Raw genomic sequence first — 22,542 nt, 5'->3', positions numbered from 1 at the left:
TGAGCTTTCGCGGCTTATCAGCCGTTCATAACCGTCTCATAATGCGATGGCGTTCTTGCATCGACTGAGAGTAGAGGGGAATTTCCCAACCTCCTGAGGTAGTGAGCACTATAACTCAGTTGTCACTCAAAAAGTCGAAACATTAAACGGAGTACTAATAAAATCGGTAGTACGTTTACAGCCATGTAAAGAATAGCAGCTAACTCTAAATATAGATAAATGTAAATTAATGCAGATGAATAGGAAAAAGAATCATGTAATGTTTGAATACTCCATTAGTAGTGTAGCGCTTGACACAGTCACGTCGATTAAATATTTGGGAGTAACATTGCAGAGCGATATGAAGTGGGACAAGCATGTAATGGCAGTTGTGGGAAAGGCGAATGGTCGTCTTCGGTTCATTGGTAGAATTTCGGGAAGATGTGGTTCATCTGTAAAGGAGACCGCTTATAGAACGCTGGTGCGACCTATTATTGAGTACGCTGGTGCGCCCTATTCTTGAGTACTACTCGAGCGTTGGGATCCCTACCAGGTTGGATTGATGGAGGACATAGAAGCAGTTCAGAGGCGGGCTGCTAGATTTGTTACCGGTAGGTTTTATCATCACGCGAGTGTTACGGAAATGCTGCAGGAACTCGGGTGGAAGGCTCTAGAGGAAAGAAGGCGTTCTTGTCGTGAATCGCTACTGCAGCATTTGAGACTGACTGCAGTATATTTTATTGCCGCCAACGTATATTTCGCGGAAAGACTACAAAGATAAGAGAGATAAGGGCACGTACAGTGGCATATAGGCAGTCATTTTTCCCGCGTTCTGTTTGGGAGTGGAATAGGGAGAGAAGATGCTAGTTGTGGTACGAGGTACCCTCCGCCACGCACCGTATGGTGGATTGCGAAGTATGTTTGTAGATGTAGATGTAGATGTAGCCATGGTTACTTGACCGCAGATCTAGTTTAGCCCACATACCGTGCCCAACAAGGGGCCAGAAAGCGAGCAGAAATTGAGTCGTCTGCTTAATGAAATGGTACGGATGCTAGCTGATAGCTATAACCACACAAACAAAATGGAAACTAAGGAAAAAATGCGCGCAGATGGTAGACATGCTGGATGGCGAAATGTTGAACAGAAGAGTGTATAAGAAGTGCGTGGATTTCACTATCTGGAAGATAGAGTAAGTAGGAAGGAAAGGCATAGTAACAAGGACCGCATGAGGAGAATGGGCTTTCAGAGAAAGAAACAGCTAACAACATCCACACATATAAACCGTGAGAGTAGAAAAACATTTAAGAAAAAGCTTAACTGGGAGCACAGCTCTATGTGATTGCGAAATATGGGCAATGGGGAAGGCGGTAATGAAACGATGAAGTCTTCAAAATATGGTGGTACAGAAGACTACTGAATGTTATGTGGACTGATCTGGACGTCTTGCAACTGTTGTTGTTGTGGTCTTCAGTCCTGAGACTGGTTTGATGCAGATCTCCATGCTACTCTATCCTGTGCAAGCTTCTTCATCTCCCAGTACCTACTGCAACCTACATTCTTCTGTATGTGTTTAGTGTATTCATCTCCTGGTCTCCGTCTACGATTTTTACCCTCCACGCTGCATTCCAATTGCAACTAAAACAATAATTATAAATAACATAATGAATCGAAGATATAGAAAGGCTGGACACAAATTAAGACATGAGTCGTCGCTGGAAACTGCAGATGAAGAGATTGTGGAAGGAAAGAACTGCAGCGGCAGTCCTAAATGTGATTTCGATCAGCAGATCTTCCATGATGTGGAACGCAGCAGTCTCGTCAGAACGAAGAAGAGGAACGGGAAGCGACAAAATGGAGAACTGAATCTAGCCAATCTAAAACTACAGTGTTAAGTATCAGACGTAGATCAGGGAACGCTGTTTCTAGTTAACGAGTCGCCTCGCGGTAAAACTTCCAAGGAACTCGGTCATTCTGAAAGCATAGTCCTCGTCAGGTAGCGAAAGAAGCCTCTTCCAACAATCAAAAACAAAATAATTTCGAGCTAATTCTGGGACTTTTTAGTACAAAATAAGCAGAATTAACTGACTATCAAAACGCACCATACATTTATGGAACTTGGAGGTGCACTTCAACGCCGACCGCTGTGGCCGAGCAGTTCTAGGCGCTTCAGTCTGGAACCGCGCTGCTGTTACGGTCGGAAGTTCGAATCCTGCCTCGGGCATGGATGTGTGTGATGTTCTTAGGTTAGTTAGGTTTAAATAGTTCAAAGTCTAGGGGACTGATGACCTCAGACGTTAAGTCCCATAGTGCTTAGAGCCGTTTTTTTGCACTTCAAGAATAGTTTGTGGATTACTGCGGAATTGCAGATGTGGCTTAAGATGCTGCAGGTACTGGTGCAAACGACAGCAATTTCAGCTGTCAATAATACACCCCCCTCCCACCGCCCAAAACAAGGACACACCACAAAGGAATTAGTCGAATGGGGCGGAAATCGTTAGATGTGATGTACAAGTACAGAAAAACACATCGCAGTTTCAGAAAAGGCGATAATTTAATCAAGAGGAACAGCTTCACAAACATAGAAAGTCAATAACGCGCTGGTCCACCTCTGGCCCCTATGCAAGCAACTATTCAGCTTGATACTGATTAGTAGAATTGTTGGATGTACCCCTGAGGACCATTGTGCCAAATTCTGTCCAACTGCAGCGTTAGATCGTCAGAGTCTCGAATTGAAGGATCCTGCCCATAATGCTCCAAGCGTTCTCAGTTGGAGAGTGACCCGGGGACCTTGCTGGCCAATGTAGGGTTTGGCAATCATGAAGACAAGCAGTAGGAACTTCCGTTGTGTGTAGGCGGACATTACCTTGTTCAAATGTAGGCCCACGGTGGCTTGTCTTGAAGGGCAACGAATCGGGGTGTAGAATATTGTAGACGTACCGCTGAGCTGTAAGGGTGCCGCGATGACAACCAAAGAGGTCCTGGTTCGAAATGAAATGGCAACCTGGACCACAACTTCTGGATGCGGACCATATGGCGGGTGACAGTCATATTGGTATACCGCTGCCCTTCTTCGCTGGTCATTGGGGCTCAGTTTGAAGCGGGACTCATCACTGAAGACAATTCTACTCCGTTCAATGAGATTCCAGGCCGAATGTGCGCGGCACCACTGTAAACAGGCTTATTGGTGTACAGAGGTCAACGGTATCATGACAAGGGCCACCATTATGTCAGCTACCTACCTTTGAGCCGCCTATTAATGGTCCCTGTGGTCACCTATGCACTAGTTGCACGACGGATCAATCATAATGATGAATCCGGAGCTATGAGTGCCTCTCTGACGATTGCTCTGTCCTAGGTCGACCATGGCCGTCTTCGACCACGGTTCAACCATTCCTGCCGACATCGTCGAATAGTGGCATGGCTCCTATTCAAATGTCGAACGATTCACCGATTACTCCGACCGGCTTCTTTGAGCCCAACTTTACGTCCTCTCCCGAATGCTGTGTATATTGTTTAAGTGTCTGTCTTTGACGCACAATTACTGTCCTAGTACACGGAATGAAATTCGCAGAGACTTTATGCACCGGTTTTGACATGTCGTATGTTCGCTTTAAGTGTCAAATGATTCAAGTGCCTCTGAGCAATACGAGACTTAACATCCGAGGTAATCAGTCCTCTAGAACTTAGAACTACTTAAACCTAACTAACATAAGGACATCAGATACATCCATGCCCGAGGTAGGACTCGAACCTGCTACCGTAGCGGTCGCGCGGTTCCAGAGTGAAGCGCCTAGAACCGCTCGGCCACAGCGGTCGACCTCTATAAGTGTCAGCTGCGCTGTGAAATTTTCTTACAGCGCCACAGGTTCATCCATCGGCCGCCTAAGTTTACAGTTTGTCATATTTCGACAATACCTGTACGAATAGCAGTTTGCGACCAATTTGCATAATTCCTTCGTGGTGCATCGTTCTCCGTCTTAGAGTGTATTAACATAAATAATAAGCAGTTAACGATAACCGATTCCAAAATAGAAATTATCTACGTTCATTTCGGTCGTGGAACTATTGTACTTGATGATAAAAACAAATGACTTGTTTCACTTGAAATCGTTGTGGTACAACATTCACAAAATATTAGCATGTCCCCTGTAAATGTAAGGTTGATTCGTACAGAAAAATACCGACGTGCCACATAATAATAACGTTACCTATTAAGGACAAATAGCGGCATTAGCTGCCTCAGGTTCACTATCAGATTGCTGTTCTCCTTTATTTTTGCATTTAAATTACCCTGCACGCGAAATGTCGGCTGTTTTTTTATATTACTATTCTGATGAAAGTTTCTGGCGATAGTGGTGCTGTACAGCAACAACCCTATCAGAAAAAGGACTGCTTTACTTTAACCAGTCCTAGTAATGAGCTGAAATAGGAGAAATACTGTGCCTATAATAAAAACCAAGGCACTGGCTAGCGAAAAAAATAGTAAATTATGAGTAACTACAGGGTGGTTCATTGATCGTGACCGGGCCAAATATCTCACGAAATAACCGTCAAACAAAAAAACTACAAAGAACGAAACTCGTCTAGCTTGAAGAGGGAAACCAGATGGCGCTATAGTTGGCCCGCTAGATGGCGCTGCCATAGGTCAAATGGATATCAACTGCGTTTTTTTAAATGGGAACCCCTATTTTTTATTACATGTTCGTGTAGTAGGTAAAGAAATATGAATGCTTTAGTTGGACCACTTTTTTCGCTTTGTGATAGATGGCGCTGTAATAGCCACAAACCTATAAGTACGTGGTATCACGTAACATTCCGCCAGTGCGGACGGTATTTGCTTCCTGATACATTACCAGTGTTAAAATGGAACGTTTACCAATTGCGGAGAAGGTATATATCGTGTTGATGTATGGCTATTGTGATCAAAATGCCCAACGGGTGTGTGCTATGTATGCTGCTGGGTATCCTGGACGACATCATCCAAGTGTCCGGACCGTTCGCCAGATAGTTACGCTATTTAAGGAAACAGGAGGTGTTCAACCACATGTTAAACGTCACGATCGACGGGCCACACTTATAGTAGGCAGGCTGCTACGAAGCAGGACGTTACGTACGGAATCTGGCAAGGACTTCCGAACGGGGCGTTAACGATCGTCAGTAGGAGATGTGGTAAACTTCCGACTGTGCCGGTACGCAGAGCCTACTCGTTCCCGATTCGATTCTTCTGAAATGCAGCCGGACGGAAGCAGCTAGCTGTGGTGCAGGAACTACAGCTGCAGGGACCGTCGCTTTCATGTAAGGATAACCGCAGCGCACGCCTGACTCACCAGGAGCGTTGGCGGACATTGCGGGAATCGTTGCACCACGACTAACCACCGCGAAATCTGAACGGAAGAGCCAGCCAGCTGCATTCCTAAGCTCACAGGTGGCAGCATTCCGTAGCTAGCACTGAAGTTCGTCGAATGATGTTCTCTAGTTACATAATTCGGATTCACCATGAGTGTGGTTCAAGTTCCCACTCGTCCATGATGATCTATGTTTCCGTTTCACCAACTGTCTTCAGGTGAATGCTAGGACGGTTCTTCCGACGAAGTCACCGCCGGTTCTCCTCTCCGTTCTCATGCCACTTAGCTTCTGCTTCATCTCTAAGATCTTCGATGTTAACACGATGTTAATTTCTTAGTTTAATTTCATACTGCTCACTGCAGCCTTGTTTTTAACCCGCCACATCGTGTAATACGTAAATACAGCGCAAAAATCCGCGTGCTTATTCGACAAATGTTCCTGAGGCAGATACGTGAGCGGTGTGGTAATCCCCACCTTTGAAATTTTTGCTCCAGCTGAAAGCGCTAAACCTGAGCTGTACCATAAAGTGGTGTTGCTAGTGAGGAACAAATCTCCAAAGTATTCTTCGCGCAGACTGTAACGGTACGGATATCACAAGGCGTATGTATAAATACAGAGTGTTCATTGACTAACATCACATCTTTGACATTTTTCAGTAAACGTTACCCATAACTTGACAACCGCACTAGTCAACTATTACATAATTCAGCGCTGTGTTACTGCATACAGCTGTCACGTGATGTTCCAATATGGTGTGCTTCGTTTTACCTAGTTATAAAGTTCTGTACAGTTACAATAAAAAAAATGGAATAGTATCATCTTCGTAGAAGAATTTAATGTATTTGAATGCGATGCCAGATACTAACTACAGTGTTACCTCGACTCGAAACGAATAAAATTTTTCTTCGTAACAAAAGTAAAGTAGCAGTCCTTTCCAAAAGCTCCACGAACTTCTGTTGTTAAAGCCACGATAAAGAAGGCAGATAAAGGGAAATACCATACGGAAAGAAAAGCGAATTATCTAACGAGTTGTGAGAAAAATTGTGATATCGAAGGGCACCATGGACTTGGATCCACAAAAAAAGTGAGCAGCAAGATGTAAGTTTATTTGAACTCTCCACTTACGTCGAATAATTGTTTGCACCTGATTTAAGGAGTAAAAAGAATATACGTCTGCTTTAAAGTGCAGAGAAATTGGCCGGAAGAAGCTGGTACGTTCAGTAGATAGAGCTCAAGCGAATGAAACGGTTCGGTGTGGCCGGCCGCTGTGACCGAGCGTTTCTAGGCGCTTCAGTCCGGAACCGCGCTGCTACTACGGTCGCAGATTCGAATCCTGCCTCGGGCATGGATGTGTGTGATGTCCTTAGGTCAGTTACATTTAAGTAATTCTGAGTCTACGGGACTGTTGACCTCATATGTTAAGTCCCATAGTGCTTAGAGCCATTTGAACCATTTTGGTTCGGTGTGACACATGACTAAGGTCCTATCAGCATCCTTACTCATCGTCTGAGTGAAAAACGCGACATCTAGGCTGGACAACAGAGGAACTCTCCACGTGTCTATGGAGTAGCGCGGCCATTCGTCTCTTCATTGACCAGTAGGGAAAAGACAAATCGAGCGGTAAACCTATCGTTAAATCGCAGCTGATACTGTGGTTAACACAGTTTGGATGACAGGTGTTAGTTGAAACTACAACGATATACAGCGAGCTGCCTATGCCACAAACATATCGTCAACTAAATAATAAAAAAAACAGTATTTTAGCACCCATAACATCCAGAAATATTTCCTTGCTAAGTCGTACTGAATCCTCTTCCTCCAGTAGTAGTTTTACCAGCCGCACGGCACAGGACATAGAAATTAGGACTGGTGCAGGAATACCACTGTCGAACACCAGAGGCATGTAAGAAGGTCTCTTCGGCTGATGAGGTGCGTTACAATGTGGTACTCGCCCATAGAAGAATACATTTCAGACCGGTAATAACAGCTAGTTGTGGGGAATTCTTACGTTCTTCGTCTGTCATTGTCACTCCCTCAAAATTCACACAAGGTTTCGTGTGCAAATATTTGCTAGCGTACATGGGCTCGGAAGAGACCTGTAGTTTCGATTCACCTGGATATTATACGGCCTCATCGCTCCCATAGAGGGTCAGAATGGTTCAGTGAACATTATACATGCCCCAAGAACCATACTGAGCATCGTTAACACACTTAATCTTCAAAGCTGCTGAAAACATGTCGGAGTAGCATGTGTCGCTGGAATCTTTCGATTTCTGCTCAGTTCTGTCTCAATATGACTCTTCTACCATCTCAAAAAGATGGGATGAGGGGAGGTAAAGAGGGAGTGAGCGTCTATATCAAGTTACTTATCTGAAATGACAGATTCTTGTCATGAAGTGGAAAACAAGTATCGTAGTCACTGAGTTACACAAGGTAGTCAAAAATAATCTGAAAAGCATGTAACTGTGTTGCAGGACAGGTTGTGCACAGAAATAATTATTTGAGAAACAAAGTTCGATACGTTGCGCTGTTTCCGAGTAATTTAGCATTGAAATTAGCCAATCAGATCGTCGCGCTCGTAAATTCACGCAACTGCACCCGCTAAAATGAGATCGTGCACAGGCAGTTTTCGATCTGCGAGTTATCACTTGTTGAAATGCTCATTACAAGTTAAAATGTGCCTTTTTCGAGAGTGATAAATTTAAGCTAGGTGAGCAAAAGCTACATTTGGTCTGTTTGAGGAAACCAAACGGGGAACACTTTTGGGGGCACTGTCTCTGGCAGGCTGCTTCAATTTGCCGGCGCAACTACCTCACTGGCCAGCTTCAATGATAAGCAAGTCGGAAATGACGCAACATACCAATGTTTTTCTTAATAACAATTTCTCGGCACAGCCTCGCCTGCAACTCCTTTACAAGCTTTTCAGACTGTTTCTGATCATCAGCAGAGGAAGAGTAAGCTGTGTGTACAGGGCACAGCATCGCCGACTCTGAACTAGAGAGCAGCACGGAATGCGCACCTCTAGCAGCTCGAACCAGTCCTCGAGTCCGTCGGGAGCACGCAGCAGCAGACGGCCGTCCCTGGGGCCCAACTCGAGGGCCACCGTGCTGTAGCTCTTGCGGTTGATCCACTCCACGCGCTCCACGTCCACCAGCTTCAGCTGTAAAAAGAGATACGACAGTAGATTATCACGTATGTCACTTCGCCCATTTACAGTTTTATATATTTACTAGATGAGAAACCCGCCGTTGGGTAGGCATCTGTTTACAGCTGTGCTTTCACACCCTGCACCACGCAACGTCTGGCCTTGTGCTTAATGTTTATAACGTCATACCTACTGAATTATGTGTCGTACAATGATATAATTTTGTAGCTAGATTCAGCAGCATTTGTCGATACCGTTGCGAAATTTATTGCGAACACACTTAGCACCAAAGAAGTAGTAAATTTAAAGATCAGGCATGACGCAACAGCTTCCCGCATTTCATTGTTTATGTCGTCATATCTCCTAAAGTATGCGTCGTACAATGATATAATTTTCCATTTCCATTCAGTGGTACATGTGCATACTGTTTGAAAAATATGTCGTAAATACAGTTAGCAGCCGATAATATAATTTTGTAGCTACATTCAGCAGCTTATTTCGATACCGTCGCGAAATTTGTCGCGAACAGACTTAGCACCAAAGAAGCTGTAAATTTTAACGTCATGCATGACGCAGCAGTTTTCGGGCATTTCATTGTTTATGATATCATATCTCCAAAAGTATGTGCCGTATAATGATATAATTTTCCATTTACATTTACTGGTATATGGCCATACTGTTTGCAAAATATGTCGTGAATACAGTTAGCAGCCGACCGGGCACAAAACCGTGCAGTAAGAGTTACATGTCGTGTGAAGTCAAGAACATCCTGCAGAATCCTGTTTAGGGAACTAGGGGTACTAAGTACTGCTTCCCAATATATTTATTCCTTAATGAAATTTGTCATTAAAATATATCACTTTTTCAAACCAACAGCTCAATTCATGGAATCAATACTAGAAATGAGAATATCCTTCACAAGGATCTAAAGTCACTTAGTCTTGTACAAAAAGTGTGCATTATTCAGGAACACACATTTTCAATAACTTGCCAGCAGCCATAAAAAGCTTAATAATCAATGAAATTCAGTTTAAGAGAAGGCTAAAGGATTTATTGGTGGCCAACTCCTTCCACTCCATTGATGAATTTCTCTGTAGAACCAACTGATATATAACAATTTCAGTGCAGTAATGTGTTCATTGTAAACAAGGTGTGTGTGTGTGTGTGTGTGTGTGTGTGTGTGTGTGTGTGTGTGTGTGTGTGTGTGCGCGTGCGTGTGTGTGTGTACGTGTGTGTGTGTGTGTAAGTACAATCTAACTTCCGCAACAGTTCAGTGCAGTAATGTGTTCATTGTAAATTAAATAAGTATGTAGTAGATGTATTACGCGTTTATCACCTTATAAATAAATAAAAAACTTTATTTTAAATTCAGTGCAGTAGTATTTGTAAAATGATTGTTTCATATAGCTTTCATTAAAAAATGGCGGCCATCCCACTTGGGACCTGTGGAATGGTACATTAGCTTATTTGTTTGATTTGTAAATATTTGTCACGTATTGTTGTTTTTCTGACATGTTCTACATCCTAGAGGACCTCCGCACTACGGATCAATCGGAATGAAAGTAAATCTAATCTAATCTAATCAAAGCAATACATGAACTTCAGACTGTGTGACTGGATTCCCAGCAGACAGACACAGCATCTCATTCTCAATGGAGAGACGTCTTTAGACGCAAAAGTGACTTCGGGCGGACCCCAATGGACTGTTCTAGGTTCATTGCTTTCCACGACATGTATAAATGATATAATAGGCAAGTTCCATGAGGCTTCGCGCGGATGAAGGTGTTGTATACAGAGAAGTCGCAATGCTGGAAAATTGTAGCGATATGCAAGAAGACCTGTAGAGGAGTGGTAGTCGGTACAGAGTGTGGCAGTCGTCTTTCGACATAAACAAATGAAACGTATTGCGAATATATTGATAGAAAGATACATTACCCTATCACAATACGATTGCAGAATAATCACTGGGCGCAGTTACTTCGATAAAATATGTAGGAGTATGCGTACGGGGCGATTTAAAGTGGAATGACCATGCAAACCCTATTGCAGGAAAAGCCGTTCTTGGATGGGCAACCGTTCAGGTTCTCCGAGCACTGTTGGTGAGCGGGTTGCACTCTGCTCGGGGCACGAAAACTGACAATGGCCGGGAGAGTGGTGTGCTGACCACATGCATATGGTAACGCCATCGGCGGAGGATGATGCGGCGGTCGGTCGGTTCCCGTTGGGCCTTCCGAGGCCTGTTCGAACGGAGTTAGTTAATCAGTTTTAGGTAGTATAATTTAATCTGTAAACGCATGATTTCTCCAGACTAAGCCACAGACAATTAACAGTAACTTAGTGTCACTAATAACACAACATTGTATGCTCAGACAATTAACAGTAACTTAGTGTCACTAATAACACAACATTATATGCTCTTCATATCGTAGTTTTGCTATGTCATTATTTCCTCTCGTTTGCTATGATGAACAAATTCTTTCTGGTCACATTCGCGTGCATCTGATTCCCGCCTGTTGACAATTGGTAGGCATCATGGCACTCGCGAGGTAAGAGGCGTGTGCTGGTTTCCAGGTATTATCAGGGTTATTTTGGTAACACGATTATCGGCAATAGGTCCCTTCTAAGAGAGTGCACTTCCTCCGCCTTGAGTCATAGGGTGTCTGTCGTTTAGGACCTGTTGTTTAACGACTTAGCCGAGTGTTTGCCAGTGACGCAATTATTTACGACAAAGTGTTGTCACAGGAAAAATGTACGATGTCCGGCTTGCTGCTGATAAGATTGTGACCTGGTATGGGGAGTGGCCGCTGCAGGCTCGCAGTTGACTCACAATTCTACTGATGTTGGGACTTCGCAGTAACAACTTGATACGCCGTGCCTATTATTTAGTACAGAATCGCATAGAAATGTAATCAGATAGCGACTTGCTTATCCAGAAACTGAAATTGGCACCAATTACTTACGAAAGATTGAAAAGCAATAGCATGTCATTAGCATTCATTACTCGGCTATGAAATGAAGTGATCCTCTACGGTCAGATAGGTGAACGAAGCAGTAAAAGAAACTGAAAAAGGTGATATATAAGAAATACATTCATAACAAAATATTGGCGCGTCCTGTAATGAATCTTGTCTTCTCAGAACTTTCGTACGTCAGTTGAAAGGTTCGATTCCGTATAAATGTAGACCTGACTTGAGTTAATTTTTATACTTAAATTATATATTCCACAGCTAAAAATAATTCTTCATATATTTGATGACAAAAGCACTATTTTTCTGACAATATAATTTTATTTTTCGTATCGATCCATTTAGAAACACCGATCTTGAGCCATGAAAATTAGTAATCGGAAATGTTAACTTAAGTAAGTGAAAAACTACTTTACAGCGAAGCTAATATTTTTATGCTTTAGGTTTCATGCAAATAAAATTTCTATTTTCAATTTTAAGTTTTCTAATTTTATTATTGATAATTCAGTTAGCAATTATAGAAAGACAGGAATCTGATAGTTTTTATACTGTCAAAATTTGCAACCTCCATTACTAATTATTAGGGGCATAAATCTTTATGTAAATAGTTGTTTCCAGCAAACGTCATCTAAATTATACCTGAAAAATAAATTCAGTAAAGACACATTCATTTGAAGTACGTCCTGCTCCATAAGGATCCGGAAGCTAGGTATGTATTACTTATACAAATTTTAGGCTTCAAACACTCCATAATACAGTAGTTTCTGCTGTCGAGATTTGTCAATGTAACTCCCAAGTTTTTTATGTTATGTTGAAATGCTGCCCAATGCGTGTATTTAATAATTGGTGTTGTAGAAAGTCTCAAGAATTTATGAAAAAATACTGATGGTATCAAAAAGCAACACTTTTACTGAAACAAAAAACCTTGGACTTATTCGTTGGAAAGCATAAACAGAAACTGACATCCTAGACAACGAGACAGACACAGATAAGTAGCATTTACCTGCTAAAAGAATGTTTCTACCCTTATGAAATTATATGAGCGTTGACTAACTACGAACATTTTGATACGAGGGAATATTAACATTGGAGCCCTACATTACACGCGAATGCGAGGCAGCGCATCAGACCGCATGGAGTACGACTGGCGTGAACTCTTCTACACTGGTACAGGTTGCGTGAGAACGTTACAGTAACAAAGAACTGTACAAACTGACTGCTACAGTCGCTCACATGCTTCTTTCGTGGGAGTTGCGATGAAATAACTGGATTAAATTACATTGAGCGTCGTTCACCTGTTCCCGGGAACAATATATACGGGGGCGTGCTGAAAAGTAATGTCAACGAATTTTTTATGTGAAAACTCGAAAAAGTTTTTAAATAAGACAAAACCTTATTAACATTCCACATCTTTATTCTTCCTTGCTACATATCTGCAGCGCTCTGCCGCTAGAGGGCTCCAAATGGTGGCCTGTAACATGCTGGCGTGTAACATAACTATGTAGATGTTTGACAAACAGCGTTCTGTATTCGAGTTTCGAATTCGAAGAGTTCGTCCACACACGGAGCACTCTCTCCTTCAGCACGACAATTCCAGAACACATATGGGCGCTGCGTCATATGCAACAATCTGACGCGTTCGATTCACTGTCACTATAGAGTTCCCATTTCACTCATGCGATTTTCAGGTGTTTTCAAAACTTAAAGAACACCTTCGGGCACATCACTTTGATAGTGATGAAGTGCTGCATGCATATATTGTGGCTCCGCCAACAAAGTCAAAGATTCTTCAGTGACGGTATCATCAAACTGGTCTCTCGTTGCGAGAAATGTGTTCGTAGGCAGGGTGACTATGTTTAGAAACAGTTTTGTAGACATGAAGAATAAAGGTGTTTTATTTCAAAAGTTTTAAGAGTTTTCACATAAGAAGGCATTACTTTTCAGCACGCCCTCGACTTTCCTGTCAGGTACATGATAATCATTATCAAGTAAGTACAGATTCGAATTGCCCTGTAAAACTGATTTCACTGTTTATTTCGGAAGAAGTGGTACTGAAATCCCAAGCCTTTTGCGTTTAACGTGGACTTATGAGAACTTCGGTACGGTTGTCGCAACGAGAACGACCGATTCCTCCGCCCACGCTTACCCTTCTGAAGTTCTCTGTGTGTAATAATTACATAAATAGTGCTCCATCTCCAGCGACCTCGCTATAGACCACACGTAAAATTACATTCTGACAGTGGGGTTGATATCAACTAGACGTTCATTAGTGACGAAAGATGAATGCCGACAACAGAAGGATTCTGAAAATCAGTATTCCCGACCCAGGCAACTTTTAATGACATGGTTATCCACTGTGTAGACCATTTCTCTCTCGTACTCCCCTTCTTCACCTGCCTCCAATGCAAAGAGACAAAAAAGTATAGATACAGAAGACAATTTCAGTCTTTTATTTCTTTCGTAACTATTGTTCTACACTGGCCTCCGACTCAAATACACGGTTGAATAGCAGCTCTAATTGTCTTGCCCAGACGTTGGCGAATACCTGGTATCTCTATGGAGGCCTATTGATAAGAAGCAAAAAACGGCAGGGCATAAAGTCTCTTCGACAGCGAGGTCATTAAGAGGAGGGGTAACATCTCGGGCGAGAGAATTGGCCGTGGCGTTATCGCAATAATTATCCCGATATCCACGTCTAGGGCATTAACGGGTGCGCCACATAAAGTAGTATAGAACCAGGAGGAGAGAGAAGGAAGGGAAAAGAAGAAAGATTAGGGCTTAACGTACCGTCGACGACGAGGTCGTTAGAGGCGGAGTGCAGTTCGGATTAGATATGAAGGAGGACGGAAATCGGCAGTGTGCTTTCCTCTGTAGGTGAAGGTACTGCCCGCGGAAGGGAAGGTTCCGAGTTCCAGACCGTGTCCGGCATACAGTTTTAATATGTCAAGAAGTTTCAAAATTTTCCTTTTATTTTTTTCAGCAGAGAAATATTCTTGCAGTTGTGTGTTTCGTCATCTTGGTGTGTACCAGTTCAAAGAATGGTTTCAGTATATCACAGAATTCGTAAAATGAATTCAACGACATACGAGAGAAATGGAAAATTTTCTCAAGTTCTGATAAAGACTCTCGTGAGGGCAGTGGAAAACTCTTAAACATAATCTATGACTAGTTGCTCAGTGGCATCGGTTCTTTGATTCTCATATTTCGTGTTTCTTATTAACGATCATACTTGTAGCAATCACAACTAATTTCTCTGTAGCAAGCATTTTTACTATCCCTTTGTAGCTGAATGTTCAGCATGACGGATTGTCAATCATCTGGGCCCGGGTTCGATTCCCGGTTGGGTCGGGGAATTTTCTCCACCCAGGGACTGGGTGTCGTGCTGTCCTCATCATCATCCTATCATCCTCATACTGCAGGTCGCCGAAGTGGCGTCAAATTCAAAGACCGGCACTCGGCGAACGGTCTGCCCGGCGGGGGACCCTAGCCACACGATTAAATAAATAAATTTTTACTATTTGACAAAGCGAACCGCAGACCCAGTCGTAACAAAAACTAACTTCATCACATGACTTGGTTTAGCCACGTCACAGTTCAGAGTAGCGCACATTATCACCTCGCAGTACGAGCGCGGAAGGAGGTCGCGGAAAATGTCTTTTGAGACCGTCCTGACGGCTTGCTGTTAACTTCTTTAAACTTACTGATGATGGTGAAAAAGGAGTGACAGTACTGACCAGAAAAGATGACGAACGTGCAAGCAAAATGTTTAAGCTGAGTAAGTCGATCAAGTGCAAGTTACGGAAGGGGGAGACGATGTCGAGTGAAATGGGATTGAAGTATGTACCCCAAAAAAAGTGAAACAAAGCGAACACAATAAATGGCCGATTGACGATAGGTATAAAGATGGCATTAGCAGCAGTATCGGCGACATTGTGAACGATACAAACGCTGACTTCGTGAAACGATGTAGTTTTAAAAGAGACATCATACATGGGCTTTTTACGACAAAAAAAAGTGTGTAGGCACTGCGGTTCCGTGTCGTAGAGTTTTCTTGATAGCGTCGGGATAAAATCGTAACATGTGTTTCGAATCAACGCATAATTTAGTTATCTATCTCTTTAGTACAAAGGTAACACACAATAGTTGTTTGTTGTGGTCTTCAGTCCTGAGACTAGTTTGACGCAGCTCTCCATGCCACTCTATCCTGTGCAAGCTTCTTCATCTCCCAGTACCTACTTCCACCCACATCCTTCTGAATCTGCTTAGTGTAGTCATCTCTTGGTCTCCCTCTACGATTTTTACCCTCCACGCTGCCCTCCAATAATAAACTGGTGATCCCTTGATGCCTCAGAACATGTCCTACCAACCGATCCCTTCTTCTAGTGAAGTTGTGCCACAAACTTGTCTTCTCCCCAATCCTATTCAATACTTCCTCATTAGTTATGTGATCTACCCATCTAATCTTCAGCATTCTTCTGTACCACCACATTTCGAAAGCTTCTATCCTCTTCTTGTCCAAACTATTTATCGTCCATGTTTCACTTCCATACAGGGTTACACTCTATACAAATACTTTCAGTAACGACTTCCTGAAACTTAAACTTATACTCGATGTTACCAAATTTTTCTTCTTCAGAAATGCTTCCCTTGCCATGCCAGTCTACATTTTATATCCTCTCTACTTCGACCATCATCAGTTATTTTGCTCCCCAAATAGCAAAACTCCTTTACTACTTTAAGTCTCTCATTTCCTAATCTAATTCCCTCAGCATCGCCCGATTTAATTCGACTACATTCCATTATCCTTGTTTTGCTTTTGTTGATGTTAATCTTATATCCTCCTTTCAAGACACTATCCATTCCTTTCAACTGCTCTTGCAACTCCTTTGCTCTCTCTGACAGAATTACAATGTCATCGGTGAACCTCAAAGTTTTTATTTCTTCCCCATGGATTTTAATACCTACTCCAAATTTTTCTTTTGTTTCCTTCACTGCTTGCTCAATATACAGATTGAATAACATCGGGGAGAGGCTACAACCCTGTCTCACTCCCTTTTCAACCACTGTTTCCCTTTCATGCCCCTCAACTCTTATAACTGCCATTTGGTTTCTATACAAATTGTAAATAGCTTTTAGCTCCCTTATTTTACCCCTGTCACCTTCAGAATTTGAAAGAGAGTATTCCAGTCTGAAAGACAGTATTGCAGTAAATAGTATAACAATAAAAAGAATAGATAAATCACAAATTTTTCATGTGTGGGAAGGATCTGTGGGCTTATGAAGACAAACGAGTGTGTCGAGGGATGTTTTAAGATGTGCGTAGTATCATAATAGAGGAAGTCAGCATGACAACGAGTGGCATATTTCATGAAATAGACAACGGCCTGAAACAGATCAAACGCGTACGTCACGTGAGCTGCGATGAGCTCTATGTAATACTGTGAGTGATATGCTCGATGAGCCAGCTTTGCACCGAGTTTTCATTTCCTTTTCGGCACTGCCGTAGCTGCTGCATTCACCAAGCACTGCACTTTTTAGGCGTTTTGGGTTCCTTTCGACTCGAGCTTTTCTCTGACGTTGCGTTTCCGACTGTTTTGTAGCTGCCGCAGGTACCTCTGCACTCCCGACCAACCAGTTTTGCACCGAGGTATTTCCGGCGAGTGCCTCCCGCACTCTTTCGGCTTCCTTCGACGCGGCACCACAGACCTGTACCTTCATTGCTACTCGTTCCGTTAGCAGCTTGCCTGACCACACCTTCGGAAATAGCAAGATAATCGAAAATAAAGTCACGTAATTGTGACCAGCAAGAATATCATTATCAATGGTAAGATCCGCTGCAGTTGTCAAATTTACTTATTTCTAATAAGGAAAGCACTACCTTGCTTCAGGAGATATGTTCCATCTTCAGGTGCATCTGCAAAATTTTTAAATGAGTAATAATACCTATCCTCTTGATTAAGGTAATCAAAGCTAAATAGAACCAACAGAAATTCTTAGCAGAATAATTACATTAAAATGTGAGTCCACAAAGAATGCACAGCTATGGTTAAAATAGGTTGAATATGTGCCTCCCTGGTACAGGACATGCAACGGAAATCCTCCTCTTGCATTCTAGGTCTGCCAGAGAGCCTTTTGCAGAGGATGACCTACGTAAAAGGATAAAGGTCCTTGATTAGAAAAGCGGAAACCACCGTCAAATGAAATAAAACACATAAAAAATTAAAGTGCAGACATCCCTAATGCCCCATCACGAAACTTATAACGGTCCAGGTTTAGGGGCGCTTCACACACGGGTCCTCATTAAGACAGAAGGGTGGTCTTCCGAACACTGAAACGTCCAAAAGAGGGATTACTGCGCACATGCAGGTATGTGGGGAAAATAGTGTAGCCTCCCGAATATGCAACTTACCAGCGCTTCATAGACACCAATCAGATCAGTACGAAGCACAACCGCAAAGCTGAAATGCCGGTGGGAGTGGCCATGTACCCGTTGAGCTAGCGAGTGCATTGCTCATGCCATCCGACGGTCAAAATTCACATTCAGGTAGCCGCCAACAACAGGTCTAACAAACCACAAACTGTCATCCACTGCAGCGAAAGCTAACAACTCTCATGTACCGACGAGGCACTAATTACAGATTACTGCGTCCGCACGTGAATATATTGCAAAGCAACCAATAGGGTAGCCTGAAACCGGGCAGTGCATTCCTTTTTAGAAACCAATAATTTTACAACTGTAGCTGATTTTATCATTAATTCTAGACGCTACAGTCTGGAGCCGAGCCACCGCTACGGTCGCAGGTTAGAATCCTGCCTCGGGCGTGTATGTGTGTGATGTCCTTAGGTTAGTTATGTTTAATTAGTTATAAGTTCTAGGCGACTGATAACCCCAGAAGCTAAGTCGCATAGTGCTCAGAGCCATTTGAACCATTTGAACAGTTGTTGATCTGCCGTGAAGGGAGACAATATCAGTGTCTTTGATCTTCGTTTCACTCACAACAATTTAAGCTTACTCTTAACATTCCTGAAACACACCATCGGAAATCTCAACATATTCGGAGGCAAGCAGCACGAATACGAATGCCAGTTCTTCTGGTTTCACTCGCAGAAATCTGGTTCCACTCGCAGAAATTCGATCTTCCATTTTTTACTCAGACTAATAATTAAAAAAAAACCATCTTATGTTTCTGATCTTGCTTTTCGTTCTTCTTCAGAGATTTGGTTTGGTCGTTGGTTTTCATTTTGACTTGGAACCTACCTTTCTTGTCTTTACGGTTTTTTAAAATTTTCGTCCATGACCATTTTATGTGATTTGGATTTCTCTTACGTCATTTCCCATTTTCTTAAACCAATTTGGTTGGGTCTTTTTTTGTGGAAGTAGCCAAAAATATTTTGTTAATCTAGTTTGATTCTGAGGATGTGACCCTAAAAACTACTTCTTCTTTTCCTCATTTGATCTGAGAGTTTTTTGGTAGTTTGGTAAAGGGTTGAATTTTTATATGAATTAGCTCGTTGTTGAGAAACCTGGAGCCAATGATATTTCTTAATATCTTCCTTTCTTTGATCTTCAGTCTTTTAAATGGCCCATGGTTGGTGATAGACAATGTTTATTTTAATACAGCGTATTTTTTCCTATGTTTTACAACCAATATACTTTATTTGCTTAAAATAAGTGGCAACCTCAGTCTTGAGTATAAGTAAAATGTGAACGGGTATCCTTATTTACAAAACGATCGGAAAGGCCACGGCTAACATCAACCACTTTTGCACAGTGGTATTTCAGATCAGAGTTCTCCGATCCCCGCCCACTGTTATGGCTCGTTGGACAATCGGAAAGGCCACGGCTAAAATATTTCTGGTAGGACACACCAAGTTGACGTCACGGGTCGCACAAGTCCACGACACCCAATGTTGTATAGACGTCTAGCGTGTGTCGGGGCAACGCTCCACTGGAGTGTACGTTGTTACTAATACAGTGTCCCGCCCCCCGTTTTCCTAGCGTAAACACAGCAGTGCTGCCACGCTGGTCAGGTCTTCAATTTACTTTGCCGGGTAATAACTGCCTAGTACTACAAACAACACACCGACAGGCGGCAGCTCGGCCGCCACGTGGCATCTAAACTACGGCGAGCGAGACTTCCGCTCTGTGTGCCACAGACCGGCTGCTGTTAGTGGATCACACCATCCAGAAGCACGACCTGCCGTGTGAAAGGGGACTTTGCCAGCCGGTGCCCCCCGGTGGGGTTTTGCGTATCACAGACCGCTGTGTGCGAACTCCTGCCTTCCGGTGCGGCGGAGCTAGCTCCGTCCCAACTAACTGGAGCCCATTTCCTCTGTGAAAGTCCCATTCATCCCGAGCTCGCGCTGACTTAGCATTCGCAGCAGCCGTGAGCTCCCCTTCCGTCTCCTCTGGCGATGCCGCACTCGTTTGTACAGCAGTGATGCCAGATGCACACGCTTTCTGGGACACCCGCAGCTCCATTTTCACGCGGCAATATTCACTGTGACGACGTAACTCGTGGCATTGCGTCAACGTGCCACTAAGTACACAACTAGGTTTCTCAGGAGGAGAATTGTACAGTGCTCGTAGGGCTGTGGTCTCTGCCAGCTACGTTAACATTTGTGAATGCTTCCGGTATAGGGGCAAAGGGTGTCTACAGGGAGGGAAGAGGGCTTAGCATTTAGCGATCGTTGCAACCGACATAGAAATTCAGAATTCGTTCCCTCTTGATAAGCTCTACTCTTACAGGTTGATAGATGTTTTTGGTGATGAAAGCATCAGAAATTTGGCTAACTTTGTGTGCGGCATTTCATTAACTTCATATGAAACACTTTCTACGAAAATTCCACATATACATGCTGCATCACAATTAATAGCGAAAACTAACTCGGGAGAAAGTTCAGGGGTATGACAAAACGTAGAAACACAGCGAGAAATTCACGCTTGAACATAAACAGATACTCGTCAAGCCTGTAGGTTGCGCTGTTTTATCTGACCAAGAACACGGCGCGTCTGCAATATCCTCGATAGCTTGCATGTGTCTGTCGTGGTAAAAACAGTGTTCTGTGTAGTTGTGTGTGCTTTAGATAAGTGAATTAGGACGTGAGAAAATTGTTCCATATTGAAGATTTATACAGCATACAGGGGAATCGAAAAAAAACAGCCATTAAGCCACAATGCAGACAAAAGTGCGTATTTCGTGATCCTGTTCCGGTCGTCGAAGATAATCTTGTCGAAAAATAAGAGGACGACAGCTGCAAAGTCACTGAATGTTGCACTCGCGAACCTTATCAACTCCGAAACACCAATGGAACTTCGTGGGCTGGGAATTGCAGAGCGAGGTGGAATTCCAAAACCACTCATCAATGATGCAAATGCCCGTAATAGGAAAACGTGGTGCCGAAACCATAAAACCTGGACTATAGAACAATGGAAGAATGTCATTTGGACCGATGAGTCTAGTTTAACACTGCTTCCAAGTTCTGACCGAATTTACGTCCCAAGAGTGAAAAATGGTGGAGTTTCAGTGATGATCTGGGCAACCATATTGTGGTTTCCCATGGGCACTCTCCAAAGTCGAAACACAGCCAAGGATTATGTGGCCATATTGACTGATCAGGTCCATCCCATGGTACAAAGTTGGTCCCCAAGTGGTGATTCTGTGTTCCAAGGTGACAGGACCCTTGTTTACAGAAATTTCATTGTTCAGGACAGGTATTTTGAGCACGAGAATCAATTATTGCATCATCGCAAGCCATCACAGTCGCCAGGTCTCATTATTATTGAGCCTTTGTAGACTACTTTGGAGAGTAGCCACATACATCATCATTACCTAAACTTTCCGCTATTTTGCCGGAAGAATGGTATACGATGCCCTTGTAAACCAAACAAGGCTCGAATTTATTGACTGTAGACGCCTGGAAGCCCTTTTGAATATCAACCTTTTTTCTAGACCGTATTAGGCATGGTGATGTGTTGTGTTTTTGGTGTTTCCATTTTTTGTCCCTTTCCTTTATACAATGATATGTATTAAAAATGTAAACTTCTCGATTAAGGCCCCATAAAATTGGGGTCAAAGGCAACAGCCTTGCCGCAGTGGAAACACCGGTTCCCGTGATTTCACCGAAGCTAAAAGCTGTTGGGCGTGGTAGGCACTTGGATGGGTGGCCATCCAGCCGCCATGCGCTGTTCCCATTTTTCGGGGTGCACTCAGCCTCGTGATGCCAATTGAGGAGCTGCTCGACCGAATAGTAGCGGCTTCGGTCAAGAATACCATCATGACGACCGGGAGAGGGGTGTGCTGACCCCACGTCCCTCCTATCCGCATCCTCAGTGAGGATGACACGGCGGTCGGATGCTCCCGGTAGGCCACTCGTGGCCCGAAGACGGAGTGCTATAATTGGGGCCATGGTTGGCGAATTTTGTAGATGCATATTGGGGCGCCTGCTCATTTCCATGCTGATATAAGGCCACACGTAACACACCAACTTAGCGCAAGATGGGTAGGCTGAGCCTTTAACATCACCACGCATCAACCCACTCGAATTTTCTGTTATCATCTCAGAAGTAAAGTATACATCAATCCCGTTTATGTGATTGAAGGACTGCAGCAGGGAACCGTACAGTCTTGCCAAGTCTTTCGTCATGATCCAGGGATGTTTGGAAGAATTTTTGTCTGTGTTTTCGTGTTGATCCAGGAATGCTTGAAAGAAACTCACTCACTGGGTGGGGGAGTGGAGTATCGCATACAATAGTGAGGAAGACAAGTGGAACAGCTCCTTCAACAGACAAGAGTATTCAGTACACTACAGAACTTAACACGATGAAGCAGTGCTGTATTTCTTGTTAAGGTAAGTAATGGGAGATGTTTCGCACAATTTAGATGGGAACTTAATCGACAAGTCAACATACCAAATACTTTTGTACTACCTAGAACAGTATTTCCTGCTGAAGTCAGTAATGCCTTCTAACTGCACATTCGAGATTATCTCGTTAATGTCACGTTCGCGGGTCTATGTTTACTAAACGTTTTTGTTTCTATTATCGTAAACTTTCACCCGCGACAGTGTTCGGTATTAATTATGTACATCCTCTAGATACACAG

General features: G+C 43.1%; 1 protein-coding gene across 1 annotated transcript in view; it reads right to left on the bottom strand.

The window, feature by feature from the left end:
* The window catches only part of LOC126267425 (uncharacterized), a 181,745-nt gene that overhangs the window by 19,269 nt on the left and 139,934 nt on the right, over positions 1-22,542 (bottom strand). The window contains exon 3 of the mRNA XM_049972678.1: positions 8,346-8,486. Coding sequence (XP_049828635.1) covers positions 8,346-8,486 — 141 coding nt within the window. The remainder of the gene's footprint in view (positions 1-8,345; positions 8,487-22,542) is intronic.

This window comes from Schistocerca gregaria, chromosome 4 (assembly GCF_023897955.1).
Source record: "Schistocerca gregaria isolate iqSchGreg1 chromosome 4, iqSchGreg1.2, whole genome shotgun sequence".
NCBI classification, from domain to species: domain Eukaryota; kingdom Metazoa; phylum Arthropoda; class Insecta; order Orthoptera; family Acrididae; genus Schistocerca; species Schistocerca gregaria.
The sequence above is the reverse complement of the archived record's forward strand: the minus strand, read 5'-3'. Positions and strand labels throughout refer to the sequence as shown.